Source organism: Balaenoptera musculus, chromosome 11 (genome assembly GCF_009873245.2).
Source record: "Balaenoptera musculus isolate JJ_BM4_2016_0621 chromosome 11, mBalMus1.pri.v3, whole genome shotgun sequence".
In the NCBI taxonomy this organism is placed as follows: Eukaryota; Metazoa; Chordata; class Mammalia; order Artiodactyla; family Balaenopteridae; genus Balaenoptera; species Balaenoptera musculus.
This window is the reverse complement of record NC_045795.1, coordinates 1980341-1997214: the sequence shown is the minus strand read 5'-3', so window position 1 is coordinate 1997214 and position 16874 is coordinate 1980341. Positions and strand designations below refer to the sequence as shown.

At 52.6% G+C, this 16874-nt stretch overlaps 1 protein-coding gene across 3 annotated transcripts; it reads left to right on the top strand.

Annotated features, from left to right (window-relative positions):
- Nucleotides 1-1300: 1300 nt before the first annotated feature.
- SERPINB6 (serpin family B member 6) lies at nucleotides 1301-13616 on the top strand. Of its 3 annotated transcripts, none has more exons than XM_036869766.1 (7): nucleotides 1301-1398; nucleotides 7397-7571; nucleotides 9512-9661; nucleotides 10403-10520; nucleotides 11451-11593; nucleotides 12716-12871; nucleotides 13088-13616. In XM_036869766.1, exons 2-7 carry the CDS (start codon nucleotides 7407-7409, stop codon nucleotides 13490-13492), a joined length of 1137 nt encoding a protein of 378 aa, XP_036725661.1. In that variant the 5' UTR covers nucleotides 1301-1398; nucleotides 7397-7406; the 3' UTR covers nucleotides 13493-13616. The 3 variants fall into 3 exon arrangements, with proteins under 3 accessions (XP_036725661.1, XP_036725660.1, XP_036725662.1); XM_036869765.1 differs by lacking the exon at nucleotides 1301-1398 and adding an exon at nucleotides 1526-1678; XM_036869767.1 differs by lacking the exon at nucleotides 1301-1398 and adding an exon at nucleotides 5615-5774.
- Nucleotides 13617-16874: the final 3258 nt, after the last annotated feature.

Genomic DNA, 16874 nt, shown 5'->3' with positions numbered 1-16874 from the left:
TGAAGAAACCTTGGAGGCAAGAACCAAACCAAAAGTGATAATCGGAGATCAAAGTATTGCAATTTGGGGCACACAGATTCGGGTAGGAACCCAAACCGAGTCCCACTCGGAGTAGTAAAAGGAATAAGGGGCTTTTAAAGGCACGGAAGGCAGGGTTGCCGTACTCAGAATTTCAGCTGCCCATGGTGGCAGTAACTAGTCTTGGCTGACCCTGACTGATCCCTAAGGCCATAACTAGAGGGAGGGGAAGGTCTTACTGTGACAAGTTGCAGGTGTTCTTGCAGAGTCCTTGGAGCTTTTGTGGTTCCGCCCAGTTCAAAGGTTTGTCGTTCTACCTGGTGAGACCGTGCATAAGTCCACCTCCATGATAGCCTTCCAGCTCCATTTAAAACCCGGTGACATAGTGACTCAATTTTATTTCTCATGTCACAATATATTTATGTTGCTTATTTCTGCAAGAAGATAAGCTGGAAGGATAAAGCTGAGCTAATAAACTTGGGGTGATAAGGGCTGGAGAAGATAAGGGTAGAAGCGAGATATCTCGAACCTTCGTCAATGTTTACTACTTCAAAAATAAAATTAAAACAGTCACTCTGGGGGAGGGATGGCAGGGTTTGCTGCTGGCATCTAGTGGGTAGAGGGACCAGTACAGCCCTCCTGCAACAAAGACTTATCCGGCTCAGAGGTAAATATAGTGTCGAGGTCGAGAGCCCCTGGCTTAGGCTAAGGGCAGAAGAGGCACTAAACTATCTGAGGTGTACAAAATTGAACTTATCATTTTGAAGACGAGGCTAGCATTTTCCCCACTGCAGTCACCCGAGCCCTTTCCGTTCTCCAAGACTGCTCCGAGGTGGCAGACCAGGATTCCATAGCATTTGTGTGATCTGTCGGTTCCCTGGAGTCCTATTCACACGGGTCGGATAACTGGGCCCTCTGCACACCCAGGAGGAGCGCGCTCTGCTCTGCGCTGTGCGACTCAAGCCCACGTGCCAGGGGGGACACTTTTCTGGACTAAGACACAGCGACACGCTGGTCGGCCCACTGAAAGCCTCGGGAGAGCCGGGCCTTCGTTCCATCCACGCCCCAGGCGGCCCCGGGTACGCAGTCACCACCCTGGGAGCGGAAGGGATGCTGCGGCGTACCTGGCGCCCCTGGGGCCCCTCCCCTCCCCTCCCCTCCCCTCCCCTCCCCTCCCCTCCCCTCCCCTCCCCTCCCCTCCCCTCCCCTCCCCTCCCCTCCCCTCCCCTCCCCTCCCCTCCCGCTCGGCCCCGCCCCTCCCCTCCGGCGCGGCCCCGCCCCGCGCGGCCCCGCCCCGCCCGCCTCCCGGCCGCGGTACTTGGGACCCTCGCAGCCGCCGTCTCCTCCGCTGCCGCGCCTCTCTCTCCGGCTGCGCGCTCGGTGAGTGTCCGGGGCGCTCGGGCCGCGGCGTCGGGCCTGCGCGCGAGGCGGGGAGGCGGGCGGGCGGCCGGGTCGTGACCGCTGAGGACCGGAGGGGTGGGCGGGGGCGCGCGTCCAGCTGGGGTTCCCTTTCGGATCCGGCGGAAGTGACGGCGCGGTGAGTGTGGCGGCCGCCGCCGCCGCCGCCGCCCGGGACGCGGAGGACCCTCGGTCTCGCCCACGCTCGCATGGGGGCGGTGCCGAGCCTCCCCGGGGGCCGCTCCGGGCCCCGCGCGCACAGGTGACCCCCGCGGGCGCGCGCCGCAGGACGCCGGGCGTTGGGAGCCCGGGCGTGGGTGGGGCTGGGGCCCGAGGGAAGCCCGGGTGGGTGCCCAGGTGGGTGCCCAGGCGGCCCCGCTGCCCAGCGGTCTCCCGCCCACCGGGTGGCCGGCGCTCAGGCGCTTTCGGGGGCCTCAGGCCTGCGAAGATAATCGTGAGGACCATGCCAGATCCTGGCACGTCTGTTGTTCGGTAAACTCGTTGCAGGCACAGTGTTGCAGGGTTCGGCATCTTCAGGGCTAAGAGGACGGGGAGAGGTTTTAGTCTTACCGGGGGTTGCGCGTGCTGGATGAGGCTGGCTCTTCAGTTGCTTTCTTCCCCTTCCCCCCCCATAAAGCTCAGTGTTGAAGGAGAGAGTATGGAAAATTAGTCCTCACGTGCCGCCAGGAATACGCGGGTGCCGGGGGAAGCCGGGTCAGTGTAGGCACGGTCCCTCCCGGCCCAGTTGGTGTACCTTATGGCCGAGTGGGGAGGGGGAGTGTGAAAAGTAGCCTCTGGACTGAGGTCCTGCGGCGGCGTTGCCGCGGCCCAGAGATGTGCCCCGGGATTAGCAGGAAGGGCTGTGCTTCTCTGTTCTGCGTGTGTCCCGCTCTTCCCCACCGCTCGTGAGTGCCTGCATCCCCGGCTTCAGGCCACCCCAGAGAAGGGTCACAGTTTTAGTCATACTTGGTCATGTAAGCTGAGTATTTAAAAGCAGTATATGAGGCCAGTTCCAATCCAAGGCATTTTGTTACAGTTCAGCTTATTGCGTGTGACTCCAGCCATAGAGTGAATGGAATCACCATTCTTTTCTGTTTATACAAAGAGTGGCCTACATCACACTAAGTGTTTGTCGTTAGACCCCAGGGAAGGCCACACACCTTACACTGCCAAGCTTGCTGGACCTGAGATCAGGCCTGGACATCAGCAGAAAGAAAATAACGTGTAGTTCTACCCACCATTTATTGAATACCCGCTGTGTGCCAGGCATTAGTTTATCTAATCCTCACAGTAAACTTATAAAGTAGAAGGAATCATCCCGTTTACGTATTAGACAACACACACACACACACACACACACAGTGCCCCAGAGACCAGGTGGGGACAAAGCAGGAGCCCAGGTCTCCATTAAACCAATCTTTAATAGTAAATCCTCTAGGAAATTAAGGCATCCTAATCCAAGAAGACAAGAAGCACAATTAAATAGTAACACCTTAAAAAATTATTAAGACTTGATCAGTGGAATTAAACCAATTATGCACATAAACTGCGGAAGATTACTGATGGTGCTACAGGGAAAAAATGGTGCCAAAGGTAGATTTGTTAGACTTGTTTTATACACACACACACACACACACACACATATATGACATTGTTCATTAATGAAACTTTAATACTGGTTTTTATGTTCATGATTAAATATATTTTAAAAGGCATATTGTTATTGAAGCTGTAAATAATTTTGAAATATATGATGAATTTTGCAAGTGTGTGTGTGCATGTGTGTATATGAAGGACACTTTTGGCTGTCTTATCTACGGAAGCTGAAAAAGTAGGGACTTGGAAAGCCGTTGATAGGTGTTGTGTTTTCTGTGTGATCCTGTGAAATGTGTATCCTTGTTACTGGTATGTACATTGAATGGAGAAGAGCTGTCCCTCAATATAAAGACCCCACTAGATTGTCTATAATTTTCTTTGATATCTGGAATGTCTTCGTGGTAAACTGTTTGAATTTGGTCCTATTTTTCTTTCTTCTTTAGGATTAAGACCTCTTTAATCTTTTTATGATTAATATTAAAGATTTATATATTATTGCAAAGTGATAATGAAAATCAGTTTATGATTATGTGGCAGGTTATTATCAAATTCACATTTCAGTACAAACAAGAAGGATCTTAATAAATGGTACTCGGAGTTTGGACATTTATTTCACAATTAACAGAGGAACCGGGTAATGGGCGAAGAAATGGCTTTTAATGTTTTACTCTGCTCACAAAAATAATTTGTAGATTTGTGACCATGTGTTTAGCATCTTCCTTTCATAAAACCCTGCTAAAATGACAATGAAGGAGCCTTGTGAAGCATCAAAAACACAAGGACAGAGAAGGGAGAGAGGAGACAAAGGGTGGACAAGAGAGGTCAGAGGTTTTGGAGGAGGGAAGTGACCAGGGGAGGGGCTGAGTGCCGAGGAAGGGAAACAGACCAGAAGGGGCCCAGGCGCCAGCAAAGGCGGGGGTGAAGTGCAGGGCTGCAAATGGGGCCTGGGTAGAAAGCGTGTCCACAGACTGATGTGACCCCCACAGGCCATCTACTCTGCAGCGGACAGCCACCCTCCCTGCCTTACCCAGAACCCAGTAGGAGATCAGGTCTCACCCCTGCAGGATCTGATGCGCAAACTCAGGGACCCCCAGGTGTTGGACTGAGAGGAGGGGATTACGGATCCCGTAGGAACCCCCCAGCCCCTACCCTGCCTGCAGCCAGACCTGGTTGCTCAGTAGAAAAAGGCTACTGACCCCTTGATCACACACATCCTGCCATGTAAACGGTTTCCAACCTCGTTTTGTGTTTCCCTCTTAAATATGACTGACATCCCAGGATCGTCAAGCATTTGTGGAAAGCCTGTGTATGAAAGAGACCCAAATAATATAAACACCAGCACAATAACAGAAGACCCCAGGAGAAGAGAGACGATACAGGAAGCAGAAGACAACATCACAGACTGTGGTTGACGTTCTCCAGGGAACCGGGGAAGGGGGTGGGGCGGGGGGGGGGTAGGCAGTAAAGAAGGAACAGCAGGGAACAAGGAGTGTTTAGGAATTAAAGCTATAATGGCTGAGACTGGAAAAAATCAGCAGAAAGATTGCAAGAGAAAGTCATGAGTATCTTCCAGAAAATGGAACAAAACGTCATTGTGATGGAAAATGCAAGAGAGGGGGGCAGATGAGAGCAGAGCTCTCTACCGCATGTAGAGAGCAGAGACCGTGCGGTCCCAAGTGCAAGACAGATATCCGCTTCTGCAGGTAGGAGGCCCAGAAAAAGAGGACAGAGTCAGTCTGCAGGGAACGGACAAGTGCCTTAAAAGTTCCCAGAGAGGGACTTCCCTGGCGGTCCAGTGATTAAGGCTCTGGGCTTCCAATGCAGGGGGCCCGGGTTCGATCCCTGGTTGGGGAACTGAGATCCCACATGCCTCACGGTGTGGTCAAAAAATGGGGGAAAAAAAAAAAGTTCAGTTCCCAGAGAGAAAGGGAAATTTTCTTGATTTGCTAGATTGAAAGGGCCCACCAAGTGCACGGCAAAATGAGTAAACGGGGCCCATCTGAAGGACAGACAAATCATCATGAGTGACATTCAGAATATCAAGGATAAGGATCAGATTTCACGAGCTTCCAAAGACCGGGAAGCCGGGAGGAGGGATGGAGCTGGGGTCCGAATATCTTCAGACTTCCCAGCAGGAGAGCTGAAGGCTGGGAAGCGACCAGCCAGCACCTCAAGAGGTAAAGTGACATGCAGCCCATCCCGGAGGCTGCCAAACGTCAATCGTATGGGATGGTAGAATAAAGACATTTTCAGACATGCAAGAAGTCAAAATGTGTATTCTGTCTTAGAAAGCTATTGGACGATTCGCTTCATCAAAGAAGGGAGTAAACCATGAAGCAGGAAGACATTGGGCCCAAAGGAGTGTCTGGGGGGTCAGCAGTGCCCAGGCTGAAGAGCGGTGAGTCCAGAGTGGAACCATGCGGATGGCGTGGCTGGCAGACAGTGGGATCCACACATCGGTATAAGCGAAGAGGAGGCTGGGACCACTGCAGCCCGGATGGGCGTCTCTGAGTTCAGCTGTGTTTGAGGAAAGTCGGGGGTGGAGTGGCGGATGAAAACTTGACGTGGTGTCTTCCCTTCGCGGCACGGTGTGTGAGGGGCTTGGAAGGAAACATCTGCCCAGCTTCGCCACAGCAGCACCAAGACTCACGCGCTCCTTGAGGAGTCAAGGATTCGGTTTTGTGCTTTACAACTTTTCCATGAAGCTAAGAGAGGGGCTGAAACTTGGTATCTTTGGACTGGGAAAAAAATTCACAATGGATGTAAGACCTTGTTGTTGCTGTAAAGGGAGGGTGTTGGAGATCAACATCTCAAAATAGAGTAGATTAAAGAGAAGCCCACTAGCCCCTAGTTGTGACGATTGGAGCACCAAGAAGAAAACAGACATCCACTAATTGAAATATCTTGTTTGTAAAAAATCATGAGTCTGTTAATAAGCTCAGATGAGGCAAACAAGACGAGCTTTAAAAAGGCACAAGAGAGTTTCAGTATTTTGGGGTGGCCTGCCCCGAACCCCATCAGAGCACAGATTATCTGGTATACCCCCTTCCTCATGCAGGGAGCAGAAATCAAGTAACTGACTCAGGGTGCCAGAGCTGGGACTGTGAACCTGGTCTCCGCACCTTTTCCTCTGAGTCTCCTGCTTCGTTTTTCCCAGTTTAGTATTTAAGACCAAAGCTGCTTTCTGTTGAAGAACTATTGATCTTTCACACAATACACAGAAGTACACTGATTTCTCCGCGGCCCCAGTAGATACCGTGGGCTGGCCAGGCCAGTGCTTTCCTGGGGGTGGGCGGGGATGAGGGCAGGTGTGCTTTTCGAGATCAGTGACAGAAAGGTCAGAGCCTGAAACAAATTTGCTGGACGTTACCAGAGACAGGGTGCTTTTATTAATGGCATCTCTTAGGTTGGCATTTCCATTTGAATCAACACTCCTTCAACATCTGAGGGGGAAATGCGTGCAGATGGCAAAATAGAATCTTGGATGGGTGGGGAGGGGGCTCGTGGGACCTCTCCTTGGCCAGGTGACCTTGCAGCAGACCTAACACACACAGGGCCCTACACCCCTGTCCTTACTCAGTTCATGGAGGGCCATGGGGCTGCAGCCTCTCCTGGTGGACTGGCCATCTTGGTGGCCCTGTCCCCAGGCCAGAGGATGACCTGTGCGGCGGGGGTGGGTGGGTCTGAGTCCTGACGTCTGACTGCATCAGGGATGCTGGAGGCTGTGCTTCTTGCATGAGTCCCCAAGTGCCCTCGTCCAGAACCGGGCGAGGAGGGCCTGGGCCTGGGGGCAGCAGGGGCCTGGGGACAGGGCCTTCGATTTGGGCTTTGGCACAAGCTGAGGTCTCATAGAAAGAGAACTGGACGTCAGAGGTGTTTGTTTTTAAGGCTTTCATGCCTCTTTGTATGTGATTGATTTGTCTTTTACCTTAAGGCTTCAGGTTATCCAAAATGAGGGCTTTGCTCCCACATTACAAAAACATTCAACCGTCTTTTCTTGTGTAACTGTGTGGTTGGATTTATCATTTTGAATGATTTTTAAATTATAAAATAATACATATAGGCCCTTAAACACGCCAAACAATACAGAAATGAAAGCAAAAGCCAACAGCTCCTTCCCCGATTCCACCCCCAGCAAGTACCCAGGATGTGGGTCCTCCCACTCTCTCTCTGTGTTATCAGCGTCACTGTTCAACTGTGTTCACTAAACGTTAGAAACCCACAAAATAATTCTGAGGGCCCCCGCAAAAGAAATCGAGTTTTACGCCTGTACCTATTTGCTCACTGAACCAATGTGTCAGTCGTAACTTTTAACAGCAGAGTGAGACACGGCTGACGTGTAGCCTAAATTTACGCAACGCTGATTTTAAATCCATCGTTTCAGACTCGCCACCATGGATGCTCTGTCAGAAGCAAACGGCACCTTTGCCTTGACCCTTTTGAAACATCTGGGTGAAGACAACTCGAAAAATGTGTTTTTCTCACCCATAAGCATCTCCTCTGCCCTGGCCATGGTCTTCATGGGGGCAAAGGGAAACACCGCGGCCCAGATGTCCCAGGTGCGTACCTGAAACCAGTTCTGGGCGATGGTAAATGCTGTTACTTTCTCAGTTGAGCTGGTCCTCCATGTTTCAAATCCCAAAGGCCTTGCTCTTGACACATAACTCCCTCTGTGCTGCCCCGTCCCCTGGGCCTCCCACACCATGTCTCTCTGGCAGGTGGCCGGGCCTTCCTGACAGCTCAGCACCTGGCTTCCAGGAGGACTTGAATGAGCAGGTGCTCCTCCAGCCTCTGCTCTGACGCGCTGGCGAAGGCCCGGCTGGCGAGGCCAGCCCTGCAGTGACGCCCGGACCAGCCCAAGGCGGGCTGCGCAGGGCGCGAAGGTCCAGCTCCTGGGGCCACCGATGGCAGCCGTAGTCTGTCCTCTGGCCCCGCCACGCATTCACAGCCCTCCCAAGGCCCCAGGGTCTCGTCCCTTCCTGGGGCCGGGCTTGGGCTCCAAGTCCAGGAGGAACAGGGCTGTTGAGGCTCCCGGGTGCAGAGCTCTGTGAACTAAAGAGGCCGATTATCTGCCGCCCCACTCCTGGCACACCCTGGAGAGACAGGGAGGGGTCACGCTGTGCCGTGGGGAGGTCAGTGTGCTCGGGCTGACGAGTCCAGGCTGAGTGGCCCAAGCAGCAGCAGTTTCCTTCCTCACGGCTCTGCAGGGGATCGAGGCTGCTTCTGAACCGTGTGGGTTTCTAATAGCGGCTTAAATTCTGCTTCCCTGAGCAGGGGCACGGGCACAGGCTCGTGAGGCAGGGCTCTGCTGGGCTGGGGGACAATGTCCTGAAGCCCTTTGTCTGGCTGAGAGGGTCTCGGGGCCCTGCCTCAATCTCCAAGGTTTAACAAAGTGTCCTGATCCTGCCCATGAGGCCTGTGCTTTGAGTTTGACTTTTGCCCTGAGGCCATCACTTACTTTCAGAATAATTTGCCAGCTGGAGAGGCTGGGAGTGAGAAACATTTTCACTTTCCACCCAGCAAGTCCTGGGTTGCAAATATTTCCTTTAAGTTCTGCTTGACAATCCAATAGCTCCCTCTCCAGCTCATCTTTCTCTTCCCTCAGCTCTCCCTCTCCCAGGCGGCTACCGATGCCGCGTTCTTCCCAGGCATGTCCTTAGCCAGCCAGATACACGATTCCCCGGGGAGAGGGCCAGCCTTCCCGCCGCTGCAGGTGGCAGTGGTTTCCGCACTGTCCTTCCAGCCTCGGCCAGCTGCTGGGTCCAAAGCCAGCGCCCACGTTCTAGTTTTGTGTTACAGCAGAACCACGCCTGGACGGCTGCCTGGACCTTCTATGGCTGCAAAAGAACCCGCCCCGCAGCTGAGTGGCTGGGAATGACGATGATAGCTTTTCAGCCTCTGGCCTGGCCCCATGGTGCCCGCTGGGCTCACTCATGATCTGGGAAGGGCCTTCGTGCTGGCTGTTGGCTGGGGCCTCCGTCCTCCCACAAGGAGCTCTCCCCGAGCAGTGTCGGCTCCCCAGGGCTGTCCGCGAGGCCCCCAGAGGGATAGCGGGGACTTTGTTAGACCGTGAGGGCCGGGGGGCGAGACAGCGAACGTGCAGCTGCCGGGCCGTTTTCGGCCCAGGCCTGGAACAGTCACCTCTCCTGTGTTCCGCTGGTCAGCGCACGTCCCAGGGCCAGCCCAGACCCGAGCACGCGGCCTGTGCGTGCGGAGACGGGAGGCCTGGCGGGCAGCCTGGTCTGCAGACGGACCACAAGGGGTGGGGGCACGGAGCTGGGCTTGCAAAGGGCCGTTTCTGCTCCTGCCGTCCCTGCTCGGGCTCCCTGCGGGAGGGAGGCTGGGCGGCTTCCGAGAGGCGTTTTGTCTCTAACCGGGTGAATCTCGTTTTAAGCTGCAGTGAGGACCAGCGTGGTCCTTAGGTGACTCTGGTGTTGTATCCATTTCCTGTGCTCAGGGCACACTGAAGTTGTGCATTTTTATCTGTTTTTGATTTCAGGCACTTTCTCTAAGCAGAAGCAGCGGCGGAGGTGGAGACATCCACCAGGATTTCCAGAACCTTCTCACCGAAGTTAACAGGACCGGCACACAGTACTTGCTCAGAACTGCCAACAGGCTCTTTGGAGAGAAGACTTATGATTTCCTCCCAGTAAGTCATACTCGCTGCTTTTACTAAGAAGGTAGAGACCGAGGTGGCGGGGAGGTGGCAGGGGGGGCCTTGTGGTGCAGCAGAGGGCCTGCGGGCTGAGACGCACGCGGGTGGGGTGACGCAGGACCCCACGCACTGCCGTCCGCGATGGCAGCCACTGGACACGCAGCTACTTATGTCCCAGTGTCGTTAATTCAACGCAGGTGAAGTGACGTATTCAGTCCCCCAGTGGCACCAGCTGCAGTTCAAGTGCCCGTAGCCACAGGTGGCACCCTTCTGAACGGTGTGGATTTAGCGCCTCACCACGAGCACGGAGGAAGCGGTGGCGTGGGGCGCGGGTTTCCCGTGTTAACGTGGGACAACGGGCCCTGGTTCACGGCCGGCGGTTCTGAAACACCGAGGGAGCAGTGGCCCTCACCGTGGTAGGAGCCCACTGGGCACGGCCATGGCCCTGCAGCTGCTGCCAGCGTCCTGACCTCGCTGGTGCGGCGACTCCCACGAAGGACCAAGCAGTCCATGGCATTTATTTGACATCCAGACCATGATTTTTCTTAGTTTGTGTTTATTATTAAATGTAGCTGAAGACTGAGAAAGGATTTAAGGTAATTCCTCGCATTCATTTGTACGTTACATATGTAAACCATAAAATTATCCACGTTCTGACTTGGTGTGGTGAGGAAGTAAGCTCTTGGCGTTGATTGTTTTTGTAGCCATGTGATTACGTTGCTCTGTGTCTCCTAGTCTTTCAAAGATTCCTGCCGCAAATTCTACGAAGCAGAGATGGAAGAGCTCGACTTTATCAGCGCTGCGGAGGAATCCAGGAAACACATAAACACCTGGGTAGCCCAAAGGACAGAAGGTGAAGATATGTTGTTATTTCTGCTTTCATGGTATTTTCTAATTAATTTTATTGGAGTATAGTTGATTTACAGTGTGGTGGTAGTTTCAGGTGTACAGCAAAGCGAATCAGTTATACCTATACATAGATCCACTCTTTTTTAGATTCTTTTCCCATATAGGTCATTACAGAGTATTCAGTAGAGTTCCCTGTGCTGTACAGGAGGTGTTTTCATAGTATTTTAATGAATCTTATTGTCAGTTCCTTCACAAGACCATCAGATGTAAACAGGAATGATTTTTTTCTCTGAATAACTCTAAACTTTAAAAATCTACTTTTGAAATACAATCAGTGTATTATTATTTTCTCTAGCTTTTTCCTTGTCCTCATCAATGTTTGGTGCATCTCTTCCAGAACAATCTTCACTTTAATTTTTTTGTTGTCGTTGTTAATGTTAATATAATCTTCCTTTTCACAAATAGTGTAAAGAAAAATTTGGGTGCAGGTCTCCAGCTGCCTGCCTGTCCGGCTCCGCTTGTGCTCTGCGGGTTACTGAGCGTCATCGCAGGACACTTGGTTAGGTCCTCATCCACCTGCGGTTCTTAATTTAAATGTTCTCCACACAGGCTACAACCTCTCACCTTCAGGACAATCCCCTGAAGCGTAGACATCAAACATTCCTTTCTCTCTCACTGTGAATTATCCTGCACATATTACTTTGTTCATTTTTATGTTTTATTCAACTGATGGTGTTTTTCTGACCAGAGCTTTAGAAGTTTTTGTCGCTGCCTTTGTTTCAGGGGCCAGTCTCCCTGTACATGGTTCTTTGGGGGACGGCGAGCCCCTTCGTCTGTGCACTTGACCCTTCAAGAAGACGGCCCAGTGAATCTCGTCCCGATGCCTCCGTCAGGAAGCCCTTTAGCTAACTGGTTCTTTAATTCTTCTTTTCAGGAAAAATTATAGACCTGCTGTCTCCAGATTCAGTGGACTCCGTGACTTGTCTGGTTCTCGTGAACGCCATCTACTTGAAAGGAAACTGGGAGAATCAGTTTAACAAACAGCACACCAAGGAAAGGCCATTCAAAGTCAGCAAGGTGAATATGGGTATTTCGCAACAACAGAGGCGGTTCTTGGAAACAGTCCCTGTGTTCACACTGGTTTATAGAACGTGCGAGAAGGCTGACCTCAAGTAACTGACGCTTCGTGTGGCCTTAGGCAGCCCAGCATCCGGTCTCCCAGCAAACCTGGGGCCTTCTTCTCGCCCTGCCCCTCCTCTGCTGTGTCATCAAATGTGGTCCATGCTGCCGCTGGGCGTTCTGTCTGTATCGCACATCCCACGGTGTAGCTCTCAGGCTTAGAGTCCTTCCTGGCTTCCCAGAACTTTTGAGATCAAGTTCAAACTCCAGACTATGGCACGTGAAGCTCTTCGTGGCCCTGGATCCTACCCGTGTCTCTGTCTTCATTCTGTCAGTACCTGTATGTCCCCCTTGCCTCTCCGGCGGCGTCTGGAAGCCTCCCTAGCAGTGCCCCCAGCCCGGTCTCTGTGCCCCTCCTCTGAGCTCTCACACAGAGCTGTGCACCGATCTCCTGGGACCCCTCTGGCCCCTGTGCAAATGCAGGACCAGGGAGGTCACTTGGGAGTTGTCACGATGACCGGGCCTGGGCTGGCAGCAGTGGGGGTGGGAAGCACAAGCTTTGTGTCTTAAAAGTGGAGCCAGCGTGGTTTGTAATGAGTCAGCTGTGGGGTGTGAAGGACGGGGGTCGAGGACACTCCAGGGTTTTTGACCCTGGGATGAACGGTGTTGCCATCAACCGAGATGGCGACAATTATAGATGGAGCAGCCGTGGAGGGGAACACGGGGAACCGGTGTGAGAGGTGACACTGGAGGTTTCTGTTATGTCCAAATGCAGGTGTTGAGTAGGCAGTAAAATGTATGCATCTGGAGTATGGGGGGGAGGTCCCGGCCAGGAATAGAAATGTGGGAATTCTATTTAAAGTCACGGGACTGAGCTCACCAGCAGAAAAGCAGCATGAGGCCTGAGCCCTGGGTGCCCCAGGGTTTGGAGGCGGAAGCAGTGAAGGTGAGCTGGCAAAAGAGAGGGCACTGGTGTGGTGTGTGGAAGCCAACAGGGTGTTTCTGGGGCCCAGAGTGGCCGGCTCTGCTGACTCGTCCAGTGTCTTGTTTCAACTTCATGTTTATCCATTTCCTTTACAGAATGTGGAGAAGCCTGTGCAAATGATGTTTAAGAAATCCACCTTTAAAATAACCTACATCGGAGAGATATTCACGCAGATTCTGGTGCTTCCCTACGTCGGCGGAGAGCTCAATATGATCATCATGCTTCCTGATGGAAAGACCGATTTGAAAACGGTAACTAAGCGGTAATCGCGCCGTGGGGCGAAGGGGGTCACGTCTGAATCCCCGCCCGGCAGGCTCCCCACCTCCCAGCGGGAACCCTTTCTGAAGCCGGCACGACTCCCCCGGCCGCCCCCTCGAACCCACGGCGCGGCGCGTGCGGGCCATGGCAGACGGTCCCACTGGGCAGCGTTGCTCTGGACCCGAAGCTCCTCTACTCGCCTCTTCTAGGTGGAAAAGGAACTGACTTACGAGAAATTCGTCGAGTGGACGAGGCCGGACCTGATGGAGGAGGAGGAGGTGGAGGTGTCCCTGCCCAAGTTTAAGCTGGGGGAGAGCTACGACATGGAGGGCGTCCTCCGCACCCTGGGCGTGACCGACGCCTTCGAGAACGCCAGGGCGGACTTCTCCACGATGTCGTCCCGGGGGGACCTGTGCCTGTCCCGGGTCGCGCACAAGGCCTTTGTGGAGGTCGACGAGGAGGGCACGGAGGCGGCCGCCGCCTCCGCCGCAGTCCTGATGTTGCGCTGCGCCAGGATCACCCCCAGGTTCTGTGCCGACCACCCTTTCCTCTTCTTTATCCAGCACAGCAAGACCCAAGCACTTCTGTTCTGCGGCCGGCTCAGCTCCCCGTGAGGAGGCGGCGGCCCCAGGCAGCCCCGCTGGGTCCTGCTGGCCCGCTTTCCCCGGTACTCCGTGACGTGCCTGCGACCCAAAGTGGCCTTGGCGGCAGTCCAGAAATAAAGGGGCTGATCGAGAACGCCTGTGTGTCTGTGTGTTCGCATGTCCCGAGCCCCCTAGGGCCTGCAGTTGCCATTCGGGGGAGGGTGGTCACGCTCGGCAAGTGCCCCTGCTCTGAGGGGCGCCCCTCCGCCCTCACCGTCCGGGCCCTCAGGGAGAGCAGGTGCTTCCTCTCTCCTCTGCTCCGCGGCCCCTGTTGGTGAGAGAACAGAGAGAAGCAGAGGCTACGGCAGCCACGGGGAGCAGGCCGCAGAGACCCTCAGCGGGAGTTCTGTTCCAGAACGTGTTGTGAGCCCTCCGGAAACCAGCATAGAGGCGGGGAGAGCCAGTGACCCAGCCCCGTGAGAAGTCAGTCCCATTTCCCGCTGTGTCTGCATTTACAGGGGTCTGCGGTCACTGATCTCTTCAAATGCACAACCACCCACTTTCCCTGAAAATGTTTAATTGCCACCAGGGGTCAGAGACGAGCAAACAGGTACTGTTCACAGTAACGGAAGAGTTTAAGACCACGCCAGGTGACTTTCTGTCCTGCTGCAAGTACTAGAGTTAAGTAGGAGGCTAAGGTTTCTGCAGCCGCTTGGGTTACCTGCTGGAGACGTGAGCCCGGTTCTCAGCTGATGTGAGGGTCAGCTGGAGAGCTGTGCCGTGTTCCAGGCCAGCCACCAGACCTCTCCCGCTGACCTAATTGCCGTCATTAGGAGCTGGGCTCCCTCTAACATAACGACGCGATGCGTATTTTCATTCTGCCTCTGGTCTGCTTTCCCTGTTGAGCCCAAGCCAGCGACTTAGCCGGGGGGAGAGACAGACTGAGGAGACGTTGCCATTATGAGTGGGTGGGTGAGAAGGGGAAGGGCCGTGTCGTCAGCGCCATCTCCTCGCCCCGCACAGCTCTGTTTGTACCTGTGGCGTGTAGCGCGGTGGTCTGACCATCCAGGTTTCGAGGCATCCGTCCTTCCTTTCCCTGGATGAGAGCCCGCAGGCCCATCAGCAGGAAGTTGTGAAAACGAACGCAGTGGTCCCGTCTGTGGCAGACCTCAAATACAGGTAGACCTCTGCCAGGTGAAGTCCTAACACACGTGGCATAAACCACGTGATGCTGCGCGAAGGAGCTCTTGGGTCCCACTGAGTTGTTCCACTTTCTCTGTCGGTCAAATGGCCTTTGAAAAGTTATCCCCCAGCATATGATTTTAGTAAAAGGCACAGCCACGTGAATAATGCTCCCACATCTTTTATGAAATTCCACTAGAAGACAGTTCCATTACGTTGTGCAACGTTTCTTGTAAGGACCTACAAAATAAAATCCTCCCAGGATTTAAGTCTGGGAAAGAGTTGGTCTCACCCCTTTACAAATGTTTACTGAGCACCTGCTTTGCATTGATGATTTTACTTAATCCTCAGCAAGGAGTAAGCCCTGGGGGATCTGAGGTCCAGGGGTGGGGTCAAGTAACTTGAACAAATTCTTGCAGCTGGCAAAGAGGTAGAACCAAGGTCTCAGGCCAGTACTGACAACTCCAAATCTGGCCTTCTTTCAGAGGGGCCACAGGACCACGGTCACAGAGGGGTCCAGGCAGGGGATTCGTGGAGGCCCAGGGCCTGTAGGCAGTGGCTGGACGCCAGAGCCTGGGTGGGAGGGGATGGAGGAGGGGGGCTTGTGCACAAGATGACCCTAATCTCACACTGACTAGTGGGCAGCACGGGGCCGGGGCCCCAGGACTTGCCTAGGGCACCCCTGCCAGGTGGGGACGGGGAACAGGGAGGGGATGGGGAGTCCCAGGAAGGGTGGGCACAGGAGCTGGGGTTTGGGTGCACCTGCAGGGGGCTCTGGGGTCTGTGCCCAGCTGGACTCCCTTCCTCACTGGGGTTTCTAAAGGCCTGTCCACAGTGACAGGACTGAGGATCTGGCTGTTGGGACCGTCGTGAGCAGTGATCCAAAATCCTCTTGGGTCCTGGGTGAGCAGAAAAGCTGCAAAAAAATCTAAACAACTTTTTGAGGAAACTTCACACTGTTTTCCATAGTGGCTACACCAATTTACATTCCCACCAACAGGGCAGGAGGGTTCCCTTTTCTCCACACCCTCTCCAGCATTTATTCCTTATAGACTTTTTGATGATGGTCATTGAGAGATGTACTTTTAAACCCCATTCACCCACTTTGCTGCACCCCTTCCCCACTTCCGGTAACCATCAATCTGTCTGTGTATCCAGGAGCTTGGTGTTCTTTCTTTGTTTTTGTTATTTTAGATTCCACACGTAAGTGAGATCATACAGTATTTGTCTTTCTCTGTCTAATTTACTTCACTTAGCATAATGCTCTCAAAGTCTGTCTTGTCACGAATAGCAAGATTTCCTTCTTTTTATGGCTAAGTAATATTCTATTGTGTATATATATACCACATTTTCTTTATCCATCCATCCATCTTGTTTCCATGTCTTGGCTATTATAAAAAATGCTGCAATGAAGATAGGGGTGCAGATATCTTTCTGAGGCAGTAATTTCCTTTCCTTCAGATAAATACCCAGAAGTGAAATTGCTGGGTCGTATGGTAGTTCTATTTTTAATTTTTTTGAGGAACCTCCATACTGTTTTCTATAGTGGCTGCACCAATTTACATTCCCACCAACAGTGCACAATGATTCCCTTTTCCCTATATCCTTGCCAATACTTGTTATTTCTTGTCTTTTTGATAATAGCCGTTCTAAAGGTGCGAGGTGCTATCTCACTGTGGTTTTGATTTGCATTTCCCTGATGATTCGTGATGCTGAGCACCTTTCCATGTACCTATTGACCATCTGTGTGTCTTCTTCGGAAAAATGTCTATTGAGATCCTCTGCCCATTTCTTAATCAGACTGTTTGTATTATTTTTTTTTTTTGCAACTGAGTTGTGTAAGTTCTTCATACATTTTGAATATTAACCCCTTATGAAATATGTGATTTTCAAATATTTCTCTTCCATTCCATAGGTTGTCTTTTCATTTTGCTGGTGGTTTCTTTTGCTGTATGGAAACTTTTTAGTTTGATGTAGTCCCACTTGTTTATTTTTGGCTTTTGTTGCCTTTGCTTTTGGTGTCAGTTCCAAAAAATCATTGCCAAGGCCAGTGTCAAGGAGCCTACCACCTATGTTTTCTCCTAGGAGTTTTACAATTTCAGGTCTTAGGTTCAAGCCTTTAATCCATTTTAAGTTAATTTCTGGGTATGGTGTAAGGTAGTGGTCCAGTTTCCCCAACACCATTTATTAAAGAGACTGTCCTTTCCCTATTGTATATTCTTGGCTCCTT